Source organism: Phragmites australis, chromosome 2 (assembly GCF_958298935.1).
Source record: "Phragmites australis chromosome 2, lpPhrAust1.1, whole genome shotgun sequence".
Lineage (NCBI taxonomy): Eukaryota > Viridiplantae > Streptophyta > Magnoliopsida > Poales > Poaceae > Phragmites > Phragmites australis.
Window position 1 is genome coordinate 41,487,244 of NC_084922.1, and position 27,740 is coordinate 41,514,983.

A 27,740-nucleotide genomic window follows, 5' to 3' on the forward strand; every position below is an offset into this window, starting at 1 on the left:
TCTAATGTGGAAGTCATGAAGTTTGCAAGTTTAAAATATCAGCCATTCAAGCGCTGCCCTGATGCGGCCTCCTGGGCTGAACTTCACACATGTTATGAATTTTCAGATATTCAGATAGTCAGGTACATCTGGCTACTTAGCCCCATAAATGATTGCTGTGTAACTTGATCAGCGTTCGTGCAAAATCTCGCATGACGAACAGCCTTGAGGGTGTATGATAGGAGCCCTCAATGTTGAGCGTGGTGAGACCTGAAACACACCCAGCGTTCCTGCCGCTGTACAGTTGCCAATGCCGCATGGTAACGGCGATGAGGTAGGTGATGTCAAGTACATCTGCCTAACGACCATGTGAAGCATGTATGTATCATGCAACAAGGAACAAAGACTAACAAAATAATGTTCATGCACATGATATTATCAAAAATATATTCCCCTGAACTGCATTCTGCTCAAAAAATAAACAGCAAATCTCTACACACCATATATTTCTCCCTTTATAATCTTCTCAGTGACAACAACAGATCTCTATACTCACTGATCCAGAGAAGAGAACCCCCGTGAATTACGTGTGTGAGCAGGAGCAACATAGATCATTATACTATACTCTGGATGTAATTGAGTCGTCATATGGATCAAATTTCACAATTCTTCTTGCATCAGGGAGCAAAGAGTGCTTAATTGGTTTGTGCCCTTTCTTGTCCCAATAACTGATGATGTATGCTTCCAGTTTCCGAACCTGAGGAAGCAGAATAACCAGTCAGTGAGTCAGAACTATGTAACAGGTGGGCAATATATATCACAGAATAAACAGACACACCATATGATTGAAGCATTAACTTTACAAAACTAACCAGAAGACCAATTTATTTTGAAAAAAGTATTTTAAAAATTGCTCGAATGCTAATCCACAAGGTAATGTTGAGGACCTTCTAAATCATGTCAACTAATATTTATCAAAAATACCATGGTCAATAATCTTATTTGTCAAATCCAGTGTGCTTGAATAAAGAAATACTTTAATTAGAGCTTGAGATGATGGAGGACTGTGGTCTGAAAACAAGAGCAAGCGTTTTACCAGCAACCTCTATGAAACATGACATTAAACAGTTTTTATAAAGTTCCAACTATTGATAAACACTATTTCTATGTAAATGATAGCAGAGAACCTTAAATTCGAGGATACTTTGCTAGATAGTTGGCAGTTAGTAGCATAGTTCCTGAAACATTTTCCAATCGACTATTATGTTGACCAATCGACTATTATGTTATATTAGAACAATCATCACAAGTTACAGTGTATAACCCTCACAGGATTGGCTTTCCATTCATTAATATAACTTGTGATATTATCATGTAGCGGTATATGAAGACAGGACACCCATGATGAAAGAAGCTGAGAATAAAGTTTATGCCTGGCTTTAGGATTGTATCAATACAACTACTCGTCTTCACTTTTTTTTTTTTGGGTAATAGATATGATCTCAGGTTCACAGGAGAAATAGAAAACATACCCTTCTGACAATGTACGATTCATCAGCAAACTTTAGCGGTTCTGTCAATACTGTAAGGAAGCCATTCCTGTTTCCGTAGACCACATCAGTGAAGTATCGATCACCAACCTGGAGAAGTCAAAAACTAAAATTAGAAAACCGAAACATTATTATTAACAATGATCACAACACATAACTACCCTCCTACCAGCACAAGATTTGAGGCTGAACAACCAAAGTAACTCTCTATTTCCTTAGCTGCTCCACCAGGTTTCTTTATATCTGCAATCAATAGAACAAATGCATAATGCATTACCCCCATTATCTTTTATGCATGCAAATGATGATTCAGAGCTCCCCTTCTATAGATAAAGTCAAATTACGACAGATAGAAACATGTACACATATAAATACATCATGATGTGCATTTCGATGTCCAATAGATATTCAATACAAACGGCACAATTGAACTAAGAAACTATGCTAGGCAGATGAGTGAACCATGAGACGTGAATGGACCACTGAAGAAACAGGTTAGCTACATCCAATGAGTTTCCTTCCAGAAATTAGGCATTTTTCTGAAATTTTTAACACGTTGCATAAATGACGCACACATTAGACTCCTACAGTTTGTAATAGTCCCATTTCCATGAACATATAGATTTTCATGCAATGCCAGATTCCAGTAATATCACTCACACAACTCATGTGAGCCAAGTTAAGAATTTCAACTAATTAGTCAACAGTTTGAACCACAATTACGGCATAGAGCATCAAATCATGGACTAGAGACTCTTTCGAGCTACCAGGTTGTATGTTTCAAAGGACAGGCATAAGAACCAAGTAAGGAGTCTGCACTTGCCATGCCTGATCACATGAACCCCTTCAATGGCTGCCTCGATCGCCCTCGCGTCAATCCCATCCGGATCATACTCCTTCAGCCCTGCACCCACCGACGACAAATTAATTTCATCAATGCAAAACGCTGGCAAAAAAAAACGCCCAATTTAACGGTTGGTAGGAGAAGCCAAACCAGCGCAGACCTGCGGAGTTACTGTAGATGGCGAGCGCGCCGGGCGGGAATATCGCGCGGCACTGGTCGAACGCGGCAGCAAGCGGCGGCCAGAGCGCGGGCGCGTAGGGCGCGGTGAGGGTGTTGTCCTTGTCGAAGACGACGCCGCGGAACCCGGCCCGGCGGAGCTCGGCCCAGTCCAGCCACCGGATGTCCTGCACCGACACGTGCGGCAGCGCCAGGCGCGGCTCGGACGCCGCGACGGCCGCCACCGCGGCTACGCCGGCCGGGTTGAACCGCTGCCCCAGCGCGCGCCGCCACCACGCCGCTGCGCCCATGGTGGCCGCTGCGTCTGCGGTGGTGGTGGTTGTTGTTGTTGTCGGGTCGGTGTTAGGGTTTGCGGCTCTGGGGGGCGGAAGCACGGAGGCGCGGGGAGCGGGAGGGCGTAGTGGCACCGCCGGTGGCCGTAGCATCAGAGCGGGCGCTGGCGTGCCGGTCGCCGATAGGTTTGGGAAAGGTCGATAGGATATGCGCGGGACCTGTGCCGTGGATGTTCTCTGCCTCCGGTCACTGCGTTCGGGACCTGAGCCGAGCGTGCGCACGACACGGCGTACGGACACGGTTACTCGGCACTGGTTTCTCAAAGGTCCAAGATATTTGTCTATTTTAATTTAGACGTGATTACAAATTCGCATGCTGATTTTAGAGTAATTTTTTAAAGATGGTAAGGGGTTACCTCTTCCGATTCTATCATTAGAAACCAAGGTTCACGAAAACAAAACAGCGAAAAACCGACCAAAATTTGCTACCAGAGGTGCTGAGACTCAGCCACCCTCCCTCCACAGCAGCTCACCCTCCGTCCACAGCGAACTTCAAACTTCTCTCTTCTCCTTTAGAACAGAGAAAGAGACAATTAGGCTAAAAAAACAAAAGAAAACGTAGGGATAAAGATGCTAAAACACTCGTTCTATCCAATAAACAAAATGACAAAAGTGTATTTTTCAACAACTTATTTAACTCCCAATTACTGCCTTGAACAGAACCCATCGCCACTGAGACGCCATCAGCACCTTTTTCATCCTTCTTCCTTCATAGCAGCATCTTCATTCCTCTCCATCATCTTTGTATCCTCTACACCACCAGCTGCCATCCTTTACCAGCGTCAAAGACTTCACCTGTGACCCGTCCGACTAGTTTTGCTCCCTACAACAGCTCCTATCTGATTGAATGTTTTTTTCCCTGCAAGATAGATCAACTTGTAATCAAATGACATATTGCAAGTAGGATTTTGGAGTGAAATATTTTTGCAAAAGTACATTGATTCAAGATTCATCATTCTAAGTGAAATATTTTTAGAATCTTATTGTTCTATGCTATTTGCAATAAATAACCTCATGTTTGACATGAAACCAGATCTAGTAACCATGTTTTGTTTTTTGGAGTTGACCTAGCTATCTCTTTTAGTAAACCTTAAAGTCAAACTCAAGTTCTGAGCCATTACAAATTCATATTTATCAGACCTCACCTTTGGTCACCTTGTGCAATTTGTATCAATCCCTGGATCAGTAGCTAGTACGCACATATTTCCAACAGAAGTAGATGTCACAGTTATACATCGATTAAAGTACGACATTAGAGAACAACGCATAGCTCATTACAACTAAGACCCGTAGGCTTGAATAAATAGAGTCTTACAACATGGCGGAACATAACACAAAAGCGACCTAAGCTCTACACCCAACTTGAGTGAGGACGAAACCTAACTTTCTACTCTTCACCTTTAACTTCGATGAAATCAGCTTCTGGTTCTTCATCTAAAACCAAATATAGCAAGAGTGAGTACATAAGGTAATCAACCAGTCCTACTTCAAGAGGAATAAAAATATGCATAGAGGTAGAACAAGGAAAAGGCTATAGAGTCTTTAGGTTTTGCAAAAGCCAGTTTTTTATGCGAGGGTTCAGATTGCAAAGATCTTTTCAAAGCAGTTGAGAAAATCATAGTTGAGTTTGACATTATGGGGTTATTGGCCTTGAGAGAGATGCAATCCGTCCCACTAGTTCCCAAATTTATAGTTGATGGACACCCTGTCCTTGACAACCCAAGGTTCAAGGTCTGTATTTCCCAAACACGGCCACACTACCTACTCACACGTCAAGGGATACTCACACTATAGAGCTAATCATCAAGACCACACCGTAGCGTCGTTCTTGATCGTGGGTATGACTATTTGAATAGATTTACACTCTGCGGAGGTTGTACAGCTTTACCCACATGATATGCATAGATCCGCACCATCGTCGTGGCTGAAACTGGCATAACGAGATCCACACTTACCGACACTGCTACGATAACCACCCACGGGACTGCTAGGGGCCTAAAGCATATATCACAAATAAACATGGCTCGGACACAACCATCAACATAGCACCAGCTGGACCTCGAACTGCGCATAGCTCAAGTCCTCTCCTGGTTCCCGCTGCAACCCCTGCCTCCTGGGTGGGTACCGAGCTAATGCTCGTGAGGTCTAAGGTTAAGTCCCGCTCATACAAGATGTGTGGTTGCACGATGATCTCTAGGTGAGATGTCAAAGCAAACCGGTCCTTATGCGATCGAGGTGAGTGTCTCCCAGCAAGAACACACCGCAGGTGAATCTTGCTTCAAAGGAAGTCCCACCCCATGTGAGGTACCTTACTCACCTCCGTCAAATCATCTTTAGGGTTGTTTTATTAACTCACTCACACACACCACCAAGCATACACACATTTACACGTTTCAAAAAGCATGATTCATATTATTATATTGATTCTTTTATTTAAGCTGAGCAGTTCTAAGCATGCTAGTAAGCAAGCAATCATCCAGCCAATCAATATAGTTGATGTTGGGGGCCTTCTAGGGTTTCAACGGAATAAAGGTAATCAATAACAAGGCATGACTTTAACAAGCTAGGTCATAACTATCTCTATATTTTAAATTAAAGTTAATAACTTAAGCATGCATATGACTATAGTTTTAAACAAGGCTCTATTGGTTGTGTTTGAAAACATGGGTGCAATATGCTCAATGGTGTAGGATTTTCCTTCGTTGAAGTCCTCGCCCGCTCCTTCTTCAAACTACAGGTCCTTTGGATCCTCGAACGCTCTTTCCTCTGACGTACGCAACCAACGACAAAAAGCGCACACAATCAATCAACAATTAATTACTAAAAACAAATTAAATTACAAAAAACAAAAAAATTATGAAATTTACAAGGTTGGGTAGATCTCGAATTTAGATGGATATTGATGGAAGAAATGTCAAAAACGGAGTTAGGATGGGGGAGGAACGGGCTTTGAAAGTTTTACCGAGAGATAAAATCAAGAAAGAGGAACGTTTCGGTTAGCTCTCTGGTGGCTCGGCTTGGCTCATTCAAGTGGCTTGGCTCACTTAAGTGGCTCAACTCAGTTGTTTGTCCTTGGCTTGGCTCACATAGAGAGGTGGCTCATGGCTTGGCTCGGGTTGATGGCTCAATGGACAGCTTGGCTCATTGAATGACTTAGCTCAGTTGCAATTTGTTGTGGTGGGGCCCACTAGAAGAGATAAGGCAGAGAGAGGTGATGGCTTCTTTATGGTTCAAAACAGATCGAGAGGGAGAGAGAGACACACAGAGAGGAGGAAGAAGATGGTAATGGCGGCGGCCGGTGGCGAGCCAAGGTGGGAGAAGTTCTGATGACCGGCAAAATAGAGCAAGGTTGGTCTGATCTACACCATGGTGGAGGCAATATAAGGGGTGGCTAAGGTATGTGGCTCGAATTATGGGATTTTGGGCGAGAGGGAAGGAGAGGGGTGGCGGTGGAGCTCACTGGCGGTGGTGGCGCTCTAGCCTTGTGTGGTGGTGCAGTGGGAGATGGAGGTTCCAAGTGATGGTGTTGCTTGGTGGAGTGAGTGATGTGGTGCGTGAAGGAGGGGGAGCTTGGCCCCTTTTATAGGTGGTTGGGGGAGCTCAGCGAGGACAGCTGGTATGGCGCTGGGACGTGGGTGGCATGGGGCTGGAGTGGTCTAGCTAGGTCTCGTGCGATGTGCATGTTGTGTCTAACAAGACAAGACGGTGTGACGACAGTGAGGAAGGGCTACAGTGGAGCGGTAAGGTGGTGACGCGAACGGCGATGAAGATGGCGGTGATGTCGGTAACGGAGTGATGGGATGGGGTAAAGGATGGGATGACATCAGTGGTGGTGAGGTCATGGTGATGGCAAGGACGGTGAGAGAGATGAAGAAAAGTTTTTTTCTGGAAGAACTGGATGTGATAATGTTGTGAGCATTTTTACGGTAGAAAGGTTTGAGTATAATATCGTCAATGATAATATCTCCATCACCGTAACTGGAGGAGCTCTCTCGGGTCATCTCCGCCGCCGGCCTTCAAATTTATGTGGGGCTATGAGTCTTCGTACTTCCTTGTGAAGGGCTAGATTGCCGGTGTCATGGTCGTACTGCCTTTGCAACGTGATCGTGAGTCATGAGGAGGTGAGGTCATTTTGATCTTCCTTTTAGTTGTGGTTTGTTTTGTCCTGCTGTTGTGGTAGTTAAATGTTGCTAGTACTGTTGCTATTTTTTGGTTGTCATGCCAATTAGGTTGACGGTCATTGTATTTTTTTTTCTATATGTAGCATCCTAAGGCTACATGTTTATATTTATTCCTGTTTTATTAATAGAAACCGATACTTTTTTGGTCGTTTAAAAAAAAAGAAATTTACTATTTATCTGTTGATAGATTTTTTTGCTTCTAAATCTGTCTAATTTGTGACTCTTTGATGTGCTTTGAAATTTGTATAAGCTTGAGTGAGGTCTGATGAAATTTTTGCATTATCGGATTTCGGATTACACCCGCAACCCATTGGGAAGTATAGAGACCTGTTAGTGGGGACAACCACTAACTAGTGCATCTCTCTTCCACTCAACAGTTCTCTCGCCCCCTCGAGTGTTTCCTCATCTCCACCTCTTCAGGTGATGCACTTCTCGATCCCCTTCCCCCTCGTCATTTGCTGTGCCTCTACTGTAAATTGGCAATTTGAAGGTTCGATTAGATAAATTTGTGCCTTTTATCCCCCCAATCGATTCAATTTGATGGGTGATTTATTCATTTTTCCCATTGTTCCCGGGTTAGGGTTTGATTGCAGGTCATTTTTGTGTGTTTTAGGGTTGGGTCATGTTGGAGCAAGGGATCCCGGTAGAGGAATTGAGTAGCTCAGATCCTATTCGAGTGAATAGTGTTTTCATATTCATGAAGGTTTGTGCCAAATCCTCCTTTTCTATCTTATTTTTTCTTTACTATTCCAGATTTTCGTATAGGTATTTTGGTAGTACGGTGAGCCGTTTTTGCAGATCAATTGCATTGGAGAGTGCATTTTCCGATGATTAGTGATATGTTCTTTCCATGTTGTTTAGGCTCTTCATTACATATATATGTTTTTGATTTCCCGTGGGGGGATGGGGATGAGGTTGCTGGTTAGGGTGTTCTAATCCTCGCTTGTTGCTACTTTTTTATTGTTTCGCTAAGTTTAAACTTGTTTAGTACTTCTTCCTGCGCTAGCAGGAAGAAAGCGCATTTTGGAGTGCTTAGTGCAGGCTGAATAAATTCTTTATTTCAGCTTAATGAGAGTGAAGTGACATTTTAAAGGTAGTCTTTCATGTTGCATATTATCTAAAAATATTTTTACTGATTTACCCACGAAGCATGTTTTTGAGTTGAGGAACGTCAGTTTGTGGGTGTTCAGCTTTTAAATTAGGGCATTGATCTTTTTTATTCTTAGGATGTTTAAACATAGAGATGAGCGGTTACTAATGAAGATATTTTTCATCCAAAATCATTGATTGATTTTATGCATTCTATTGACCGCTTGATCAAAATTTGTGGCAATTCCCCTTAAATGATTTCGATGGACATTCTAACACTTTCCTTATTTTCAACCCAAGGCTTGTAAAAGAAGATTCAAGATGGATGCATGTTTGTGCTTTCCGAGGTTGTGTCTAGCTAGGGTCTTGTTCGGCTAGTGTTTTTTATCCTTTACCCTCTAATAAGCAATATATGGTCTCGGTTATTTGAAATATCTATAAATACTCTATGTTCACATGTATGTATTCTGTAATTTTTTACATTAACGAGCTTGAATTGTATATGGCATATATGAACTACTGCCACATTTTATTCTGCTATACCTTAGCTCTCACATGTTTTATTCTGTTTTATACCTTAGTTCTGCTAAATGTTTATTAGGAATTCCCTCTTAAAAAACTAAATAAATGGTATTCTCTGAATTTGTTAAATGTGAATTACCGTATCCAGTTTAGCTTCAAGTACACTTAATTTGTATGTAACTTATATTAATTGTTCAATAATAAGGTATATTGTTGAATAGAATGCATGAGCTTGCTTAAGCATTATCTGAATATGCTCAAGTATACTTGATTTTGTTGTCTACTAGACAAAATTCACATATCAGCATTATGAATAGTAATGCATGTATGTCTATATTTTTATTAGGTTATATTTGTATTATAGTACATTTGTATTCTTGTTAGGTTATATTTTTATCTCTACCTCTATCTATGTCTCTATATCTAAATCTCTGTTTATGTGTAACTCTCTATTTATTTCTCTCTATATGTTTCTCTCATTTTTATATGTATCTCTCTTCTTCTGTCCCTCTCTCTTTCTGTCTACCTCTCTCCACATATGTATCTAACTCTCTATTTATATGTAGCTCTTTACATATACCTCTCCATCTCTCTCTCTATATGTCTCTCTCTATATCTTTCTCTCTATCTTTGTGTATATCTCTCTCTATTCCATCTCTCTTTCTGCTTCTCTATCTCTCTTTTTTGTCACTCTCTCTCTCTCTCTCATTCACTCTTTCTTTCTACCCCCTCTCTCTATTTATTTCTCTATCTGGATCTATGTATCTCTCTCTATCTCTATATCTCCCTGTCTTATCTCTATATATTTCTATCTCCCTATCTTTCTATATTGCTCTCTCTTCCTCTCATTCTCTAATTTATCTCTTTTTCTCTTTATTTATATTTATATATCTTTTTCTCTCCATTTTACAACTATATCTGTTTATTTGTCTCATAAATTTATAAACTATAAATATATGTGCCGTGCTTCAGGCATGCATGGGATGACCTTATCTGTGCTGATTTTTCACATGTTCAAGATTGATTATTCATATGAAAAAAACAATAAGTAAGTTTATTGAATTGTGGTTATTACTATTTTCTATCATCTCTTTATTCTCATGATTTTGTTTATGTATTGTTGATTACGGTGTTTTTTTAATCAACTACATCGAACTGTGGAATGTCGGTGCGAAGCTGGTGGATGAGTTATCTCAAGATGACATTAAGAACATTCGAGTTCAAATTGGCAATGATTTGTTGTTTGATGACAACATTCCAAATATAAGTGCAACTAAGAATTACTATTTTTTAATTCATATGTTGATATGTTGTAATTTGTTCCACCATAGTACTTGCAAAAATCATACTTTTGTTTCCTTTTTTTATCTGATCTGCTTCATTTTTGTTTAATGTTGGTGGTCTTCCGTTTGTAATTTCCATGTTTGGATCTACCGATTACATCGTTGAATGTGAGTCTATATATATATTCCCTATTTATTTGTATATTTGCTTTTCCTTCAATGCGATTGTTTGATGTTGCTCACCATGCAATCATAATTTTGTGATTACTATATTCGTATCTTCTTTTTAGTGCGACTATGTGTTTATTATATTTTGGGCTCCTATGGTGTTTATTATATTTTGGACTTTAATGGTGGAACCGGTTGTACGGTTGCTGTGAGAAATTGAAGCCGGAGTGGGCGAATTGTTAGACATGTCTATTAGCTTATTTTTTAAGCATGTCTGCTGCATTTATGATAATAGAGTTTCTAATCTTATTGCTATTGGATTTTGGGTTTTTAACCTGTTATTGTTAATAATCAACATATTTAAGAAATATCACAGATTTTTTTTAATATCCGTTGAATTTTTCTTTTGTCACATGATAGCTTTTTATTAGCTGAAAATTTGATAGATTTTGGCTGATAAAATCTGTTAACTGATAGCTAGATAGTTCAAAAAAAATAACGTCAACGAACGACTATTGCAGCTAGCTAGTGTGAAGAAGCCGGGAACAGAGGAGCTAGCGCACGCTGGCACTGAAGCAGCTGCCTGGGACCGAGGAACACCACCTCAACCATTGTCGAGAGTCCGAGAAGTGAGAACCGTCCAAGGGCAGCTCGTGCGCGTGAAGGTCCTCGTCGTCCTCAGCAACCTCCTCCTGATCATCCTCGTGGTCCTGAGCCCCTACCGCCACCGGCGCGGCGACAAGTCCTTCCGCTTCCTGCCTTCCTCGTCTGGGCGGTCTACACGCTGTCCACCGTCCTCGTCCCGTACACCATCGGGCTGCTGGAGGCCGGTCCGTTCCACGACCAGACCTTCGTCCTGTCGGGCGCCGTCCTCCTGGTCCAGGCGAGCGCCGACTGCCTCTCCGCCTACAGCCTGCGCAACGTCGTCGAGCAATGGAAGCGGACGCTGCTGCAGGCTGCAGCAGGGGCTGCATATTATGCTGATGCTGTGGCTGATGGTCATGCTGCAAGGGCCACAGCAAGAGCTACAGCGCCACGATCTGGGTGTTCTGGACCCTGAGCATTGCGAAGAGCTACGCTAGGTTCCAGGCCATGAGGCTTGAGGGAGGCGAGCAAGAAGGAAGGATGGATGAAGCACACCAAAGTGTGGTCGCCGATTACAGGATGACCGAGCATGAGTCAGGTCAGGTCTTCGACATCACTACCATGGAAGGATACAGGTACATATTCCACGGGGAAGAGCTCACTCTCCCGTGCTTCTCCAAGCCTGACTACAGTACGGCCATAGCCGCGTGCGCGTTCACCACGGTCGACATGATCTGGTAGTGGATCGACAGCCAGAGCGTGAGGGTCTTTAGCAGGGACCATGGCGGCATTCTGAAGGACATCGCCCTGTCATTCGCGCTCATCAAGCTGCTCAAGCGGAGGTCCTGCAAGTACGAGTACGGGGAGGCCGGTCGGCCCTAAACGCTGCGGCTCGTCGTGTCCGGGCTCCTCCGTGAAGAGGCTAGCTGCATCCGTGCTTTCATGGTGGTGATCGAGATGGAGCTGGCGTTCCTGTACGATTTCTTCTACACAACACACCAGACACACACTCGATATGTAGGAGTGAGTCAGGGAAAAAAATTCGCCCTCTATATCCGATATATTTCACCTTGGTATATCCGATACATTTGTTTTACCAGCTCTACGGGTAGGCTCTAGTAGAAAAAATTTATAATGTTTACCGGTATTTTATTTAAATGTTACTTGAGTTTTATTTGGATTTTGTTCAGTATATTTGATAAATCATATTTACTGGTGATCTCCGATATTTACCGTAAAAAAAAAACCCTGGAGTGACTGCAGTCTTCGTGTTCCCTGTAATTGTTGCGATCGAGTGCCGTTTCTGGAGTTTTCAGCAGGCACTCAATGGGATAGATGTCGTTCACTTCATTACCATTGTGCTGATGGTGATCGTTGTTGCTGTGTTCATCGTGGAATCGCGCATCAACGATCAAAAGTGGAGGGCGGTCGACGATCTCCACACGTTAACCGGTGCGAGAAGAATCACCATGAACGAGGTAGTCATTCCGTTCGATGATGGCAGCAGAAAAGAAAACATAAGAAGCTGACGAGCAGGAACTGGGGCAGTACTCTCTGTTACACAAATTCGACTACCACCCAGGTACATAGAGTGGATCCTGACACTTTTTAATCGGCGCTCGCCGGAAACGATGTGAGGCGACTCCCATGGGCGTGCGACCTGCCCCCACACACATCCACACGATTGTCATGTGGCACATCGGGAGGACCATCTGCGAGATCACGACGCTGCCGCAGATGCCGCTCACCAGCGACCGTCTCGTCGTCAAGAGCCTGTTGGATCACTGCGCTTACATGCTGGCGTTCGTTCTGGACACGCTACCGGGCTACAGTACGACACGCGGCGGATCTTCGCCACGGTGGTCGTGGAGGCCCGGGTGTACCTCGCCGGGTGTGACACCGTGAGAGGCAGGTGCGTGAAGCTGCTGGAGCTGACAGTGCAGCGAGTTGACCATCTTGGGGATGGGGGCCAAGCTCGGAAGTGAGCTCAGGCAGAATCTACGACAGGGCACCGTCGAGCAACGCCGACGTCCATGCGCAGACGCTTGCGGCCGGAGGGGACTTCATGGGCCATCTGTGGGCGCTGATCATCCCTGCCGGCGTCCTGGAGCGCCCCTCTTCCTCCTCTAGAACCAATGATGCCGGAGAGTACAATGATGCCACTGCACAAGATCCTGTCGTCTGAGCAATCAAATCTTTTTGCATCTTCGTCCTGGTTACGGTGGATGTTTATGCATTCATGATCCATCTGCCGCTTCGATAATTTTTTGTGCATGCTTGTTGGTCCTAATTAAAGTTCGCATACAGTGTGTGCCCACAGAAAAGAAGGTTTGCAAACTTTTTTCTTTCACATGGTCATGTTGTTTGTGTAAAAATATAGCAGAGTTAGCATTGGAATGAATTTGCAATATGTTATTTTTTCAGGGAAATGACTTTACAATATGTTGTTAAGTCATGCAGAGTTGTTGGAGCGGGACGGCAGAGGATAGAAAAAACTGGCAGAAAAAAATATATCAATTCTATCCGGTAGAGCCTAAGTGATCCCTAGTGCTTGTTTGTACAGCCTTGTATCATATTCGGGGAAGGGCCACAGTTCGCCCTTGTACGTTCAATTGCGCAAGCAACTCAAAATCCACTGGTTTCTGAACCAGAACAAACTATAGTGGCGTGTTAACAGCAAGCTGAGAAGTGATAATGGCAGACTGAGGATTTGTTTTTGTTTGACAGAACTTTCAGAGTACCTTCCAAATTAAAAAAAGTTCTGCTAAACAACAACTTTTAATTTTTAACTCACTAAGTAAAATCCGTGAGAGGGATTCTTTAAAATAAATTAAAAGCTGAAAAAGTGAAAAAAAAACAACTCTCTTCTCTGATCCAATTTTCGCACATAATCACTTCCTCTATATAATTTATTATAAAAATTCACTATAAAATCACTTTTAACCACAGAATCACTCCCTCAGATAATAACTATCCGCAAAATCACTCTTCACAAAAAATTTAAATCAGAGAGAACTCTACCAAACATAAGCTTGAACAAGGAAACAACGATCGATTTGGTCATAGCCAGCTTCCAACTTCACATAATCCCACCGAATAGTATAAATGAATAGCAAATAGGAGGTAGTTTGATTCGCCGACTGAGGACTTTCGCTGACCAGTTCATTATATATTACAAAGATGGTAAACCGGACTAAAAGGAACTCATGAGAAAAAACCTTCACCATTTTTGCACATTGGCTACTTTTTACATACAGCTGTTCACCAGATGCAGCCCTCACTTGCAGCAAAGTTTCCTCACAAATTGATAGCTAGAGATCAAAATTAATCTAGTCTTGAGTTTTCAAAGCATACAATAACTCCTGGCGATTAAAGGCAAAAGTGCAGTATTATGGGATAGCAATAATGAGCAAGCATATATGACAGTAAACTTATTTCAAGACTGGGTCTTACCAGATCGCCGCTACTAGAGGTAAATGAAGGGTAAAGCTCCGAAAGAAGTTTATCTTCCCTCAACCTTTCCAAGCCATCAAATGGACGCAGTACTGCCTCACCTGTAATGGAACCCTTCGAGGAAACACTTCCATGGTGGCGGTCCATCCTTATGTATATCTCAAGTTCTTCAACTCGCCGAGACAACTGAAGAGCAATGAACTGAAAACATACAAATTTCACAGCCTTTGGTTATTCGGGTCCAATTGAGTAAACTAGGATTGTTCCAAACTAAGCACGATATATGTTGAGGCAAGCAATCACCTGTACAAGATGTCGAATGGACAAGGTTGGTCGACAACTTAGATAGGGCTTTTCCAAGTTAGGTATGCTCTGTCCATTGAGAGGAAGGAGAACAATATACAAGTAGAACTGCAAAACAGAAATATGAAAACTTCAGCCGACCTGACACACGCTCCTTGTACAGGTTCAGGTTCAGGTTAAGCTCAGCTGGACAGAACTACTGAAACATTGAAAGATGCACATAGTAGAGTTAAGCATCTGCTGACATATGGCCAGCAACCCCTTCACTCCTTCAGATTGTTTCCCTTGAAGAGAAAAAAAACTGCAACAGACCAGCAACACTATCGAAACATTGGAATGACCAATGAAACCTAATTTTTTTTCACTTTTTGAAGCATGGCTTTCCCAAACAGTTTTCAGATTATAAGTAATTCCTAAATTTCAGAATTTCAAGAGTATAACTATGAAAAAAAAATGTCCAAAAGAACATAAATACAAAACGAAATCCTCGTTCTGATTGCATATAAAGTTCTAAAATACCTCCTTATCCATTTCATCAGTAGTACGAAGGTGATCCACCAACTTTGCAATGCGTCCACCCTTTGCCATCCTGCCATTTGAACCAGCAGAACTTCCATGTCGAGTTTGGCTCCGTGTACCATTTTTGCCCCATGCAAGCATCTCTCCCCGCAGCGGAGAGGTGGCCAAAATTTCTTTTGCATTAACTAAATCATCGTTCTCCTCAAAGCCGTGTTCACCACTGCCAATGGTTCTAGCAGGTGAAGCTTGCGATGCAGACCTCTTCCTACATCTTTTCTGCCTTAAATCTGGAGAACGATCATCAGCAGAAGACAGCTCTTTGGTGGCATCATTGGCATTTTCTTCTTCTCTATCCTCATCATCAGAGCCAGTAGGGGCAATATCAGGAGCAATGGTTTTACCCCTCCCCCGTGTTCGCATATTTCTCTTGTACTTCCTTGCAAAGTCAGTGGCAGTAGCTTTTGCCGTGGTACGCTTCTTACCAATTGCCTCGGTCTGTCTTCGAGATGTTCCCTCGATGGTTTCTTGAATCTTTAAAGAAAAAGAAAGACAATGGTGCATTCAAGTTGATAGTAAATATAAGATAAAAAGGAAAATAAATATTGCATAAGCAATACAGTGCTGGTATTGCAAAACAGATGGGCTCACCTTTTTATTCCTAGTCTTCTCCTCTTCACCGAAAGCAAGTTCCTGCAGTGTCAAGTACATCAGAAACACTGTATGGAAGAGCTAAATGAGGCTGTTAAAACAAACAACTAAATGATGATGGGCACATAAACGTCACCTCTTCCTCGTACTTATCAATATCTGGATATAAGGCTGCAATCAGCGCATCATAATTAGGATCATCCCTTAAAGAACGTCTGCTTGCACAATGAGTGCGACATGCTGGGCATTCATTATTTCTGCAAAATCAGAGCATTATTTGTATTGTCAAATAAATAACACTATTTTATGATTTAGAAACAATATTAGTCCGCAAATCACATGTTCAAAATATTGATACTGCAACAAGACTGTAGAAAAATGACGTCTGGCATTATACCCTAGCCGCATAGATTTATCGATGCAATCTCTACAGAACCGGTGCAAACATTCCATAACTGTCCTTGTCTTCCGGATAATGCCTGCAAATTAGAAGGATTAGATGTTTCACATGCTATATTAGTATATTGCCATCTGACAGAAAACGATGCAAGTCAAACAACAAAAATTCTCAATCTTTAAACTTGTAAATTACTGCAGCTGGTAAAAAACAGATTTTCTACTTGGATTTGCTCAAGTTTCGTCCAAGACATTATTTAGCTTAGATTGATATAACCGATATAGCAAGTTTTGTAAAATGAAGAGGTGATAAACAGCATCATATGGTTTATAACTGGATACGAAATAATACTGGATGTGACACATGATAGCTGCCCCATACTAGATAAATTAGAGATGAACCGAGTCCAGAATCAGCAGGAGTACAGCCACAGTGGATACGAAATATTACAATGAGGGTGAGAAAGGGGTGCCCATCTAACCAAACAGTATGATTTACATTTGGCACAATCCACCAAAACAATGAAGCATGTATGATGAGATGAAGTCATATCATCATGCTAAACGCTGGAGGATGAAATTCTCCAGACAGACAGCTAATGCCGACAGTTCAATGTAGGCCCATAGTTCCTTGAATATAAATGCTTCAATAAGAAAACATAAAAAAAAAATCCTACTGATGAGGAATGAGTAAAAATAACCATGCTACGTACTACACCAAATGAAATAAATATAGTGCAAGCTCACAATTATCCTTCATAGCGCAAAATGCAAGTTACCTAGGAACATTAAGTTCGTAAAGCGATTATAACAGGGGATAATTGAGAAGAACATCAGACAATTACAAAAGACATGCATCCAGTGCCTTTTTATTTATTTATCTATTTGAGATGCCTCCAGTGCACTGACAAATAGATGGAACAGCTAAGTGATGGCAATAAATAGCCTAGAATCTTATCAATAATAGCTTGCAGGTCACCATTTACTAGGCGCACAAAATAATACATAATTGCATGAATGAAACAAGCAGGTTTTTTAATATGCTAGGTTAAATAATGCAGTAAAAGAAGTGCAGACATATATATAAGCATAAGGGATACATCATTTACCATGTCCAGGTTTCAACTTTCAAGCGAGAAATCTGAAGAACAATATAACATCAAAATCTCTAAGCAAATTGAGAAAGAATATTCTCACCTAAACAGATAGGACATTGGACCTCCTTCCGTATTTCTGCTAATTTCACTAGTATAAACCTGAGCAAGAAAACAGTTCATATAAGCTTCAGACAATGTTAAACATCTAATCTTCCAACGTCAATGAACCTAAATAATGATCTTGAATCTATGTAGTGCAGTGAGATATGCAGGTCAGTATAAAGAAACGTAGCATTTGCTTCCAAATTTAGATGTTCCTTTTTTCTTTTCTTTTGAGACCGAAAAGATATAGCCATTGTATGACACCACACAATGATCACATAAAGGAGACATAAGTTCAATATTTAACTACAGCTTAATATTTGGGCATATTTAAGTATTTAACTATCCAGGAGGTCTCCTAGTAAAGGCTTGCTTACAATATCATCTGGCATAGATCTAACAAAGAATTATGTATATGAAATAAATAGAAAAAATCACAAGGAAATAGAAAGCCTCTACACCAAACAGAGTTCGAACACCTAAGAAAACAGCAACAAGAATCGTCTAGGCCAGGGAAACAGCAATTTCATAACAGAAACTAAAAAACTATGACAAGTTATCAATATACAGTCGTCGAATAAGAATAATAGAAACGAAGCTGATAACTCTTCCAATGTAAGCTAAAACCGCGACAGACAGAGCAGTTCAGAACTTCAAATGAAAGCGGTGATTCTAGCACACCAATACAACACAAACAGGTAGCTTGCACACCCGAGACTGACAGCGCCTAGTCCCCGGCAGGCTGACAACCCCCGTCACGGCCATGGCATGCAACATGACTGAAGCATGCATAGTACAGAGGAGGTCGCATGCCTAGCTCGCCCACGCATGATGTACATCATCCCATGTCCGCGCGGCGATCGGTGCGTTGCATAGACGCGACCCGACCACAAGAACGAAGCAACCATGCCTACCGACAACCACCGAGCCCACCGGTTCCGGCAGGCACCACCTCGAATGAGTCACCGGCGGACTCGGGAGTCGGATCACAAAGAACCGGAGGGCGAGGTGCACGAGGCATGGCACCGCGAGGTGGGCACAAGCCATATCGCATAGATAACAGTCGAGGAATCACGAGACCGGATGGGGTCGGAGGGAGCGCGCAGGGGAGGGAAGGAAAAGCTCACTCGTCGTTGCCGCCGTCGTCGCTCTGCGAGGACTCGCTGTCGCCGTCAGGGCCGCCGCCGCCATCCTCCGCGTCCGAATCTGCCAAACCCACCGAAGCGCACACAAACCTCTTAGCCGTATCCACGCGGGGACACGGAGCGCGACATGCACGCACATCGCGAGAGGGAGAGACGAGAGGCCGGCCTCGATGCCGTGGTCAAGCTTACCGTCTTCGAGTTCGCGCTGCGGCTTCGGGTCAGTCAACCTCCGCTTGGCGGCGCCCCCGCTCGGCAGCGGCCGGAGTCCTCCTCCTCCTTCTCCTACGCCTCCCCCGCCGGCGGCAGCGCCGGGAGCCGCGACGTGCTCGCGGGGTTTCGAAGACGGAGACGGGAGCCGGCGCTTCTGCGCGGGCATTCTTGCCTTTTGCCCGTAGGATCTCCGCTCCCGGATTCCGGCGAGGCGGTGGTTGCCACCCTCGCGAGGCGTCAGGGGCTTGGGAGGGGAGGCGGTGTGGTCGACGGGGAGGAAGAGGGGGAGGAGGGTTAGTATATGGAGAGGTTGGAGGTGGCCAGGTGGGTACGGGAGCTGGAAGGGAGGCGGAGAGAAAGAGGAAAATAAAGAAGGGGCTCGCGAGAGGAGAGGTGTTCGTGTTGTGGTGGGTTGGGTGCTTGGGTCTATCTGCCTGCCTGCGGGTGGGGGCCGGCGCCTGCTACTTCCGCTCTGACTGGCTTAGGAAGTCGCGCGAGAGACCAGGGGCGAGGCAGCAAACGACGCAGCCAGGGGACATGCAGAGGCGTCAAGGCCGCCTCACGTCGCCTGGCGCCTGCAGCGTTCGGCGTTCCTGGGTTCTAACTCCGATTCTGCATACTGAGGAAGCCGAGGGCTGTACTTCCATACCGCTCGGCGCTGGATCTCGTACAGGTTTATCACGGAACAGGAGTCACGTGAGTGAGAACACACAGGTGTTCTTGTTTCAGATTGGGACTGAGATTGCAGAAGACGAGTGAGGCCGGCCCCTGCTGCGTCGTTGATTTCGTGCGTTTTGTTTGCCGAGCTGAGGCGTCGACGTTTCCAGCTCCCCGCTGCTGCGTGCAGCCCGTGTCACACCACTGCTGGCCGCCGGCTTATACCGACGTCTGCAAGCTGCTTAGAAAGTTAGAACCCACAAGAGGGCTTGCCTTCGCCTCCCTCACCGCGCGGGTCAGGCAGCTGGCGTAACCAATCTTCATTGTTCGCCCTGCCGACTGCTGGCACTCTGCCAACCCTCTCCCAGCGGCTGGCGGAGATCAGTCCAGTAGATCATATCTTCAATGACCCGTTGATAAATCGATCTCTGTTCGTCAGCTTGTAGAGCACAATGGAAAGGAAATCATCCAAAGAGGAAACACGACGTAGAGTATTCAGCTCGTGTAGCTTGGAACAGGGGACTAGCCAATTTTGATGCTGCAGGATAAAAGATCTAACAACTAGCCATAGTGGTAAGTGGAACTGTACAAGCCACCGACGTAGTAAAGCAACATAACAAAAGGGCTACTAGTTCAGTCGAACCAAACTTCAAACCAGGGTTCCTACGATGGAATGCACGCTATTTTATCGAAGAAGAAAGAAAGGGCATGCACAAGTCATTTGCACTGGAACCATAAAATATTTCCTTTTCCCGAAGAAGCTAGGCACGCCAACAAACAACGTTTCAGAAGACGCGCGGCACTAACTGACACACGCTCACAACTCTACTCCTGGAGGCGTTGAAACTTCTGGTTTATCAAGTGGTGATGCATAGAGGTCTCTAGGGCGATCAAATTGTAGTTTCCCATTGCAAACCTTCAGTTCATCATTAAGCTACTGTAAGGTTGGCTGATAACGACATGCTAATTTCTTTAGTTTTTGCTAGTTGTATCTTGTGATTGGTAGAACGTTGCTAGTTGCATAGCTTTAAGCATGTAGCCCTCATGCTTCGACTTAAATTAAACACTGAATTTTAGTCCACGGTGCATAGAGTTGCAAGAGGAAAGGAACATAAAAGGCTTGAGAATCTGAGTAAGAATCCAAACTCTAGAAGCTTCTTCTAACAGAGGTCATAAACTAGAAACTCAAATTGATAACCCACAAATTAATGGCGCAGGAAAATATCAAGCTCTTGCGTTTTTCACAGCCGCCTGCCTGTGTAGAGGGAACCTGGTAGACCGACGTAAGCTCGACGGACAAGCAGATACTCGCCCACGGCGGCTACGCCATGGCAGCATCAGAGAAACAATGGCTAAGGATCGATGCTGCTCCTATTCACGGCAGCCACGGCCGTGCCGTCCCCATGAAAACACTCACCATGGCGGAACCATGCACGCCACCGAAAGCCCGACGAGGCGTTCAATGTTTCTATCAGGCCACTGACCACAGACCAAATACAAACATCAGAACGAAGCAATCGTCGAGCACATCGTTGTACCACCGTCCCCTGAGTTCACTGGCTCGGGCACGTGCCTTGCCGGAGGCCAGCGTGCAGCAATTCCGAACTGGAGCTTGCGGCTAGCACACGAGACACGAGGCGGCGACAAGGTCGTCGGATCGCCTCGATGGCCACACGAGACGACCCGAGAGAGGTGGGACAAGGTGAGAGACGACAGGAGGGTGGAGGGAGCCAGGGAGGAAGGCTTACTCGTCCATGCTGCCGGCGCTCAGGGACAAGGACAAGTCGCAGTTGCTTCCGTCTCCTCCTCCGCCGCCGCTACCCTCGACGTCGTCGGGATCTGTGAAACCACCCAAACATAGACGAAACCTCTAAGGCACATCCACGACCCAGGGCATCGAACGCGATGCGTGCATCGAGAGACAGAGGCGTCACGGCGTCGTTCATCTCACCACCGTCGCGAGTCTCCCGCTGCGCTGCGCTCCCCTGACGAGCGGGGGCCTCCCCATCCGTCTCACGTGAGCCTCCACCCCCGCCGCGGGTGGCGGCGGCGTGGCGCACTGCGTCGCGGCCGTCGGAGTCGTCGGAGGCGGGCCACGGAAGCGGGCACTTCTGGGCGGGCATTTCGCGTCCAGGCGACCGCCCACCGGATTCTCGCGGCGGCTGGCGGCGTACTCTCGCGAGGCGTTGGGGGGAGGGGGCGGTGGTTTCGTGGAGAGGGAGGAGAGCGTGACTGCGTGAGGAGGTGGGTGGAACTGCGGAACGGAGGCAGAGGCACAGGCACAGGGGGAGGCAGAAAGGACGGGAAAAAAGTGAGATGGGACGCGAGGCGTTCGCGTTGTGCTTATGTGTGGGCGCTCGCTTGTGCTCTGACTGGATTCGACGATCGCGCGGGCGAGAGACGGGCGAGGAGCCGAGCGACGCACGGGACGGGCAGGCCGGCGGCCGCCGCCTGCGCTGCCTGTGTTTCCGGGGCTGGGCTGGGCTGGGCTGCGACTGCGACTCCGCGCGGCGGCATTTCTCCGGCCGTGATTAGTCACGTGAGGCGGTGATTGGGTGTACGGTTGCGATCTAGTTCCGGTTTTTGAAAAGCTAGATTTGATTTGGAATTCTTCGGCGTGGCGGCCAAGATTGTTATATCCTGTGATGAACCGCTGGGTCGTCCCCCCAAAAAAGGAGCCGTGTATGATACCATTTCTGCTATGGGGACCTGAGATTCTGGGCCCTCTGTGATCAGTTCTTTGTTGTGGGTACTCAATGGACCAGAACTAGGTACTGGCTAGTGATGTAGTAGATCTGGCCCAGGACTGAGTGGTTGGGTCTTCTAGTGGGCCGAATAGGGGTTTCTTTAAGCAGTATTGGACCAATTGGGTTGGGATCATTCCTCTCAAAAAAAAGGTTGGGGCCAGTTCTAAGAAAGGATTCGGCTGCCCACCCAGAAAATTGCATCCTCTCATTTCGTTGGATAACGGTGTTAGGAAAGGTTTTATGAAAAATATAACTTTGAAAAGGCTCACGCTTCTACAAAGCAATGAGAGAAAATCATCGTGCATCCATCGAGAAATAAACAAATATGAAAGACTTCTATGGTTTTTGCCAATTCGATAGACAAACGAGCGCTTCTACGTGCAGCATTGACGTTGCTATCGACACATGGTGCATAGCTGGGTAAAGATGAAAAATATATATAAGTTAACAGGCCATTGAATTATGGAAAAGTAGGGGCGATATATTGACAATTTGTCTCTCAAGGTGGGGTCCACTAGGGTAGCTGAGTGAATCGATTGATTGTTTCGTTGATTAGTGGTGTTTATATACAAAATAAATGGGTGTAATTTGGCAACATATATAAACAAATAATTGTAATTTGGCAGATGTGCTAATTGATCACAATTCTTAACATAGATCGCTTCTGCCACAACAGGAAGATACGTGACGAAAGTCGGCGGCAATTACCTTCTTAAATACATTAGGCGCCAAACTATTAATCACCATGTTACGTGTCGCTCTTTAGCCTCGTGGAAAGTAAAGGAAGGGACGCCATCATGCGCACTGTAGCATTGGGCACCGATTCCACCGGAGATGCTACAGTACTGCTACAGTTGCACCCGAACCTGCAAATTTGACGGCTCTGCTAGAGTTGGCCTTAGGGCTGTTTTGCATCGCGCCTTTTTCTCTGTTGCTTCGCTCGACACTTCTAACTCCTTCATGTACCTCCATGCTTTCTTCATGCACGTCTAAACCGTAAATACTCAACTCATATCAATGGACATGTTGTTTTGCGTGGACTTTTTCCTTCGTTGTCTCGCTTCGCCACTTCTAATTCCATCTACCTCCTTTCTTTCTCCATGCACATCTACACTGCAAATACGCGACCCATAGCAATGGACGTGAAACTCGTCTACATCCTTTTCTCTGCCATCACTGTTCAACTATCAAATGAGAAAAAATCAAATTAAATCTGCCTAAAACTATTGCTGTGACTATGAAACAACAAGCATCACACTCTTAACTCTTGACATACGTCATAGACATAACTAAGCATCGATGCAATCAAAATCCCAAGGGGCAATTTCTTATATGCCACTAGTAAAACTCATAAATCCCTGATATGACATTGTGTATCAATGACGCGTAAGGTTATCGTAGTCACTGACGTATGTGGTCTAATAACATATCAGAGATTTAAGTTTTAGCTAGTTACATATGAGAAATTACACTAAATTCTAAACCTCAAAAGGTAGAGTCATTGTTTCTACCAAAGCAGGTTGTAGAAATATTACAACCGTACATAGATTGAGATTTGCTACAAGAAGCATCACACCCCGTGAAGAAGGATCAAGATCCCCTGACTCAACATCGTCATGATTTCATCACTAACATGTGGGTCCGGCCCCATACGTCAGTGACTAGCAGTGAAGTCAGGAGATCCTCATCCCCTGAAGAAGAATCACACCCCCCCTAGGACCTGGAAACCCCTACTCATAGTCAAACCACTCCTTGCAGCTAGACATCAATTCTACAGAGTCACCAACGACATGCCACGAGGTCTAGCGGGTCCCACAAAATCACGCTGCAAATTGCAAACGGCAACAGGAGCCCAACGAGGTTTTCCCCCATCTTAGAACTCATAGGTCTATTTGGTTACTAAATGAGCATCAGCTAGTATGAGAAGATATGTATAATCTTAAAAAGAAATATGTTTGTTGTCTGTATCTATTGTTTCTGTTTATATTTATTCATACAAAATGTATAGTCTTAGCCTATTTGAGAATCATCTGGATGAGTAGACGCAGGCTCTATATCCGCTCATGCAAGTAGACCTACTCGTCAGTGTCACAAAAACATCTTTATACGAGTAATTATAGCGAAAATAACCTTATTAGGCTATGATTGTGATTATGATTAATGACAACATAGTCATTGGACTAACATATTTATCAAGTATATAATTTGGTAGATCTCATAGATGTAATAAATAAAGAAGTCACCGTAGCCGAAACAAAGATTGACTGAATTAGGGAAGTCCATGGAGAATTGCTCAAATCGGATAGTCCGATGCTCTGTGTGTTGAACTCACTGGAGCATTTCTGACAAAAGGGGAGAGAATGTTGAAGATCTTACCGGAAGGTCCGGTGATTAGCATGTGTGTTCATCGAAACAATTTTTCCCGAGAAGAGTGTTATGCTGAAGAATAGAGAACAGTTGAGCAGATAGTACAGTGCTTGACTTGTGCACATCGAACGAAGTGCATCGGAATATTTCCCAGTGCAGAAGAAAGATGAAGACCTAGCCAGATAGTCCGATGCTTAGAATGTTCACACCGGATCATAGCACCAGATCATTTTTTGCAGAGAGGACGGTAAGTGTTGAAGAATGAAGAACAACGCACTAGAAGGTTCGGTGCTCTGAAGATCAACAAATCGGAGTATTTCTTGTAGAGAAGAAGTGGAGAAGTCTGGCTCAAGTGAACTCACCTGAATGTCTGATGATAGAGTTGAAGATCTCGGCGAAGTATCAGTGTTCAGGATGGCTTTGAATGGGATTTCAATGGCTAGTTTCTGAAGATGTACTCACCGGATGATCTGGTGTTAGTACTACTATTCTCACCAAATCATCCATTGTTAACAGCTTTTTTGAGTTATTAGGAAAATAGCTAGTTGGCAGGTTTAACGCTATAAATACATCTTCACTCAGTCATTTGAAGGTGTGGTATTCTGCTGGAGTCCAGAGAAACACAAAGACACTTAAGAAGATATCCAATCCACCAAAGTGCTTAATGTGATCATCCAAGGCAATTAAGCACATGCTTAGTGAGTGATTAGTGATTATAGGCCTAGAGATAGTGTTTCTAGGGGATTTTTGCCTAGAGAGTGGATGAAGAAGTGATCCTAGCTTATACCGAGTGATACGTTGGTGCCTTGGAGTCTTGGTGACTCGCTGGCACCGTGAGCCAGAGTTGCTCAAGCGTGTTGACCCTCCAACTAAGTGTGGAGCGGCGGCAAGATACATGTACGGGGGCGCGAAGACCCTTGCCTTGGTGGCTCAAGCTCTGAAGTGAAGACAACGACAAGTGATCGGGAGATAGGCTAGTGATGAGACCTTTTCTTTGTGGCTTGATGACTCATCCAGTTGATTCCTTATCTTTGTGACTTGGTGACTCAAGAGTCGTGACCGGAAGAGTCTTGACGACCGAGAGTATATCCTTGATGGAGCTCAAACGTGGTCTACAGGTGATATTCATGCCATTGATACCACGGGATAAAATCTTTTATGCTGAGTTTGTTTTCTCTATCGTCTTTACGCTTCCTCGTTTACATTCTTATAATCTATTTTTGTGCATTTACTTTCCTAAAGTAGTTTGCTAGGATTGGTTATAGGTTGCAAATATCTTGAGCGGTAGAATAGACACACTAGATAAACCTAGAGCACATTTAGATAGAAATTAATATATATTTATTTTGTGAATTTTTTAAAGTTGGTTAGTTTTTGTAGTGTCCTAATTCACTTCCCTCTTAGAACATCACAGATCCTTCTACATTAACCAATCAAGATCTTAACTATTGTATCTGCTCATACGATGTTGGATTCAGTCAACCAAACAAAAAATTAATTTATTACATCTGTTCATACAACCTCAGATATAATCAACCAAATACTCTTTTAATCAACGTATATAACTTCTATGTCGTCATACAAAATATAAGATGCAGGTATACAAAACCTAGTTGTATCAATCAAACACACCCCATAGCCCCCGCATATCTATCTTCCCCGTACTCATCTCCGTCGATGCAGCAGCAGTCAATCCGGATGGCGAGCGGCATTGGTGGCGGTGGGAGCTGGAGCAGCCGCAGCGGTGACTTGCCGTCGCGGTATCCGATGGAGAGGCCGAGGGCGGTCCACTCGGATAGGTGGTACGACGCTTCAATCGACCCATGCTTCTTTCGATTGTTGATTCAGTTCCTATGTGACTGTGACGCTCTTATGGATGCTATTTAGATGCTCGATTAACTTCGGTAGATTTATGCAGGGAGGGTCAAAAGTAGATGTGGAATTTACATACATGGTGTTGATTTTTTTAGAGTTTAAGGGACCACGCCCCAGTCTCATTTCATTGCAAATTAGCCGTAACAGGTTTATACCGCATTGTGAAGGCAAAACAACCATATAGAAAGCATCAGCTCACAAAGCATCACCACACATAACACTAGCCAAAGCATTGAAAGGACTTATCTAGCTTTCCTACCAGACCTGACTACTTCTACTTGATTGTTACAAACCTGATCGATCTGCCCTGTTCCATATCCAGTAAGTTGAAATTGTAGACATCCATCCCTTCTAGTTCAGGCGAGCTTCAAACAGCTTCTTGCTTGAGTTTCTTCATCTTGAGATGTTCTCCCCGCCTCATCTTCCCATAGACCTTTCTAGTCTTGTAGTCAAACTCTCCATCTTGCATATCATTTGTTGAAGACATCTAAGTATCTTGTGTGGCACAGTAGTCTCCAGTTTTTCAACATAGGAATTACTCTCTTCCAGATCAACTCCATGTTCAACCAAACAGCATTTTGAAAGCACAAATAGTTTCTTAGTTTCCACAGCCTCCACAAGGCTGCAAAACCGAGCATCTTGACTGTACCAAACTTTTTATTACTTAACCATAAACCAGCCACAGCTTCAAAGTTAATCCCTATTGAAAAATCAAGCTTCAAAGTTAATCCCCATTGAAAAACCAACTACCTCAGAGATGAAGACCACATTTGTTTATCAACCACACACTCAAAAAACAAATGATGAACAAATTCTTTTTCCTCACAGAAAATACAGCTATCTATCTCAACATTTCTTCTCTTCCCTAAGTTATGTCTGGTCAACAGCATGTTCTTAGATAATAACCAAAGGAAGAAATGGACTCTAGGAGGGAAATGCAGCTTCCAAACAGCAGGTATATAAACAGGTGTAACACCTCTAAAGTTTATCACTTGATATAAAGGCCGAGAAGAGTACACATGATGTTGAATCTCTAGTGCTCAGCATGATTTTCTGGTTTGTTTCGGTTGATTCGAAATGCGGTGGAGGCAATCGAACTAAAAGAGTAGCTGGTTTGGCTAGAATACGCAATAATTCATTGATGAGCTGTACATTGCTTATATGGGTTACACGGGCTAACAGACCCAAATCAAATCAGAATATTAGATGCCAAGTTTGTTAGGCTAAAAATAGAAACAAGAAATATCTCATGGTTGGTTCTTGCTGTGTAAAGGATGTCGCATATCCTGTTGTTGTCGGTCAACCCTGCAACACGTCCATGAGCCCGTCACATGAGCAGGGAGGCATATAGTCTAACACCCTCCACCCCCCCCCCCTCTGGTTCGTTGGTAGTCGAAGCATGATGAGCCCATGGCTCCTTCAGATACGATAAATACCACTAATAATCCTCAAATCATACAAGATCCAATTACGAGAGCACGTGCACGACAATTAGACCACCAGGTGAACTC

General features: G+C 44.1%; 2 protein-coding genes across 3 annotated transcripts; both read right to left on the minus strand.

Annotated features, from left to right (window-relative positions):
• Nucleotides 1-386: 386 nt before the first annotated feature.
• Nucleotides 387-3,133, minus strand: LOC133908919 (phosphatidylglycerophosphate phosphatase 1, chloroplastic/mitochondrial-like). Its single transcript, XM_062351143.1, has 5 exons — nucleotides 2,534-3,133; nucleotides 2,353-2,433; nucleotides 1,699-1,772; nucleotides 1,512-1,619; nucleotides 387-736 (listed from the first exon to the last, which is right to left on the minus strand). Exons 1-5 carry the CDS (start codon nucleotides 2,973-2,975, stop codon nucleotides 599-601), a joined length of 843 nt encoding a protein of 280 aa, XP_062207127.1. The 5' UTR covers nucleotides 2,976-3,133; the 3' UTR covers nucleotides 387-598.
• A 10,655-nt stretch (nucleotides 3,134-13,788) lies between these two features.
• On the minus strand, nucleotides 13,789-21,592 carry LOC133908922 (putative E3 ubiquitin-protein ligase RING1a). 2 transcript variants are annotated; one of them, XM_062351145.1, is made up of 10 exons: nucleotides 21,192-21,592; nucleotides 20,989-21,079; nucleotides 17,227-17,285; nucleotides 16,031-16,112; nucleotides 15,770-15,890; nucleotides 15,634-15,675; nucleotides 14,986-15,516; nucleotides 14,467-14,574; nucleotides 14,164-14,364; nucleotides 13,789-14,072 (listed from the first exon to the last, which is right to left on the minus strand). In XM_062351145.1, exons 1-10 carry the CDS (start codon nucleotides 21,361-21,363, stop codon nucleotides 14,040-14,042), a joined length of 1,440 nt encoding a protein of 479 aa, XP_062207129.1. In that variant the 5' UTR covers nucleotides 21,364-21,592; the 3' UTR covers nucleotides 13,789-14,039. The 2 variants fall into 2 exon arrangements, with proteins under 2 accessions (XP_062207129.1, XP_062207128.1); XM_062351144.1 differs by lacking the exons at nucleotides 20,989-21,079; nucleotides 21,192-21,592 and adding exons at nucleotides 18,356-18,434; nucleotides 18,563-19,011.
• Between the last annotated feature and the right edge of the window lie 6,148 nt (nucleotides 21,593-27,740).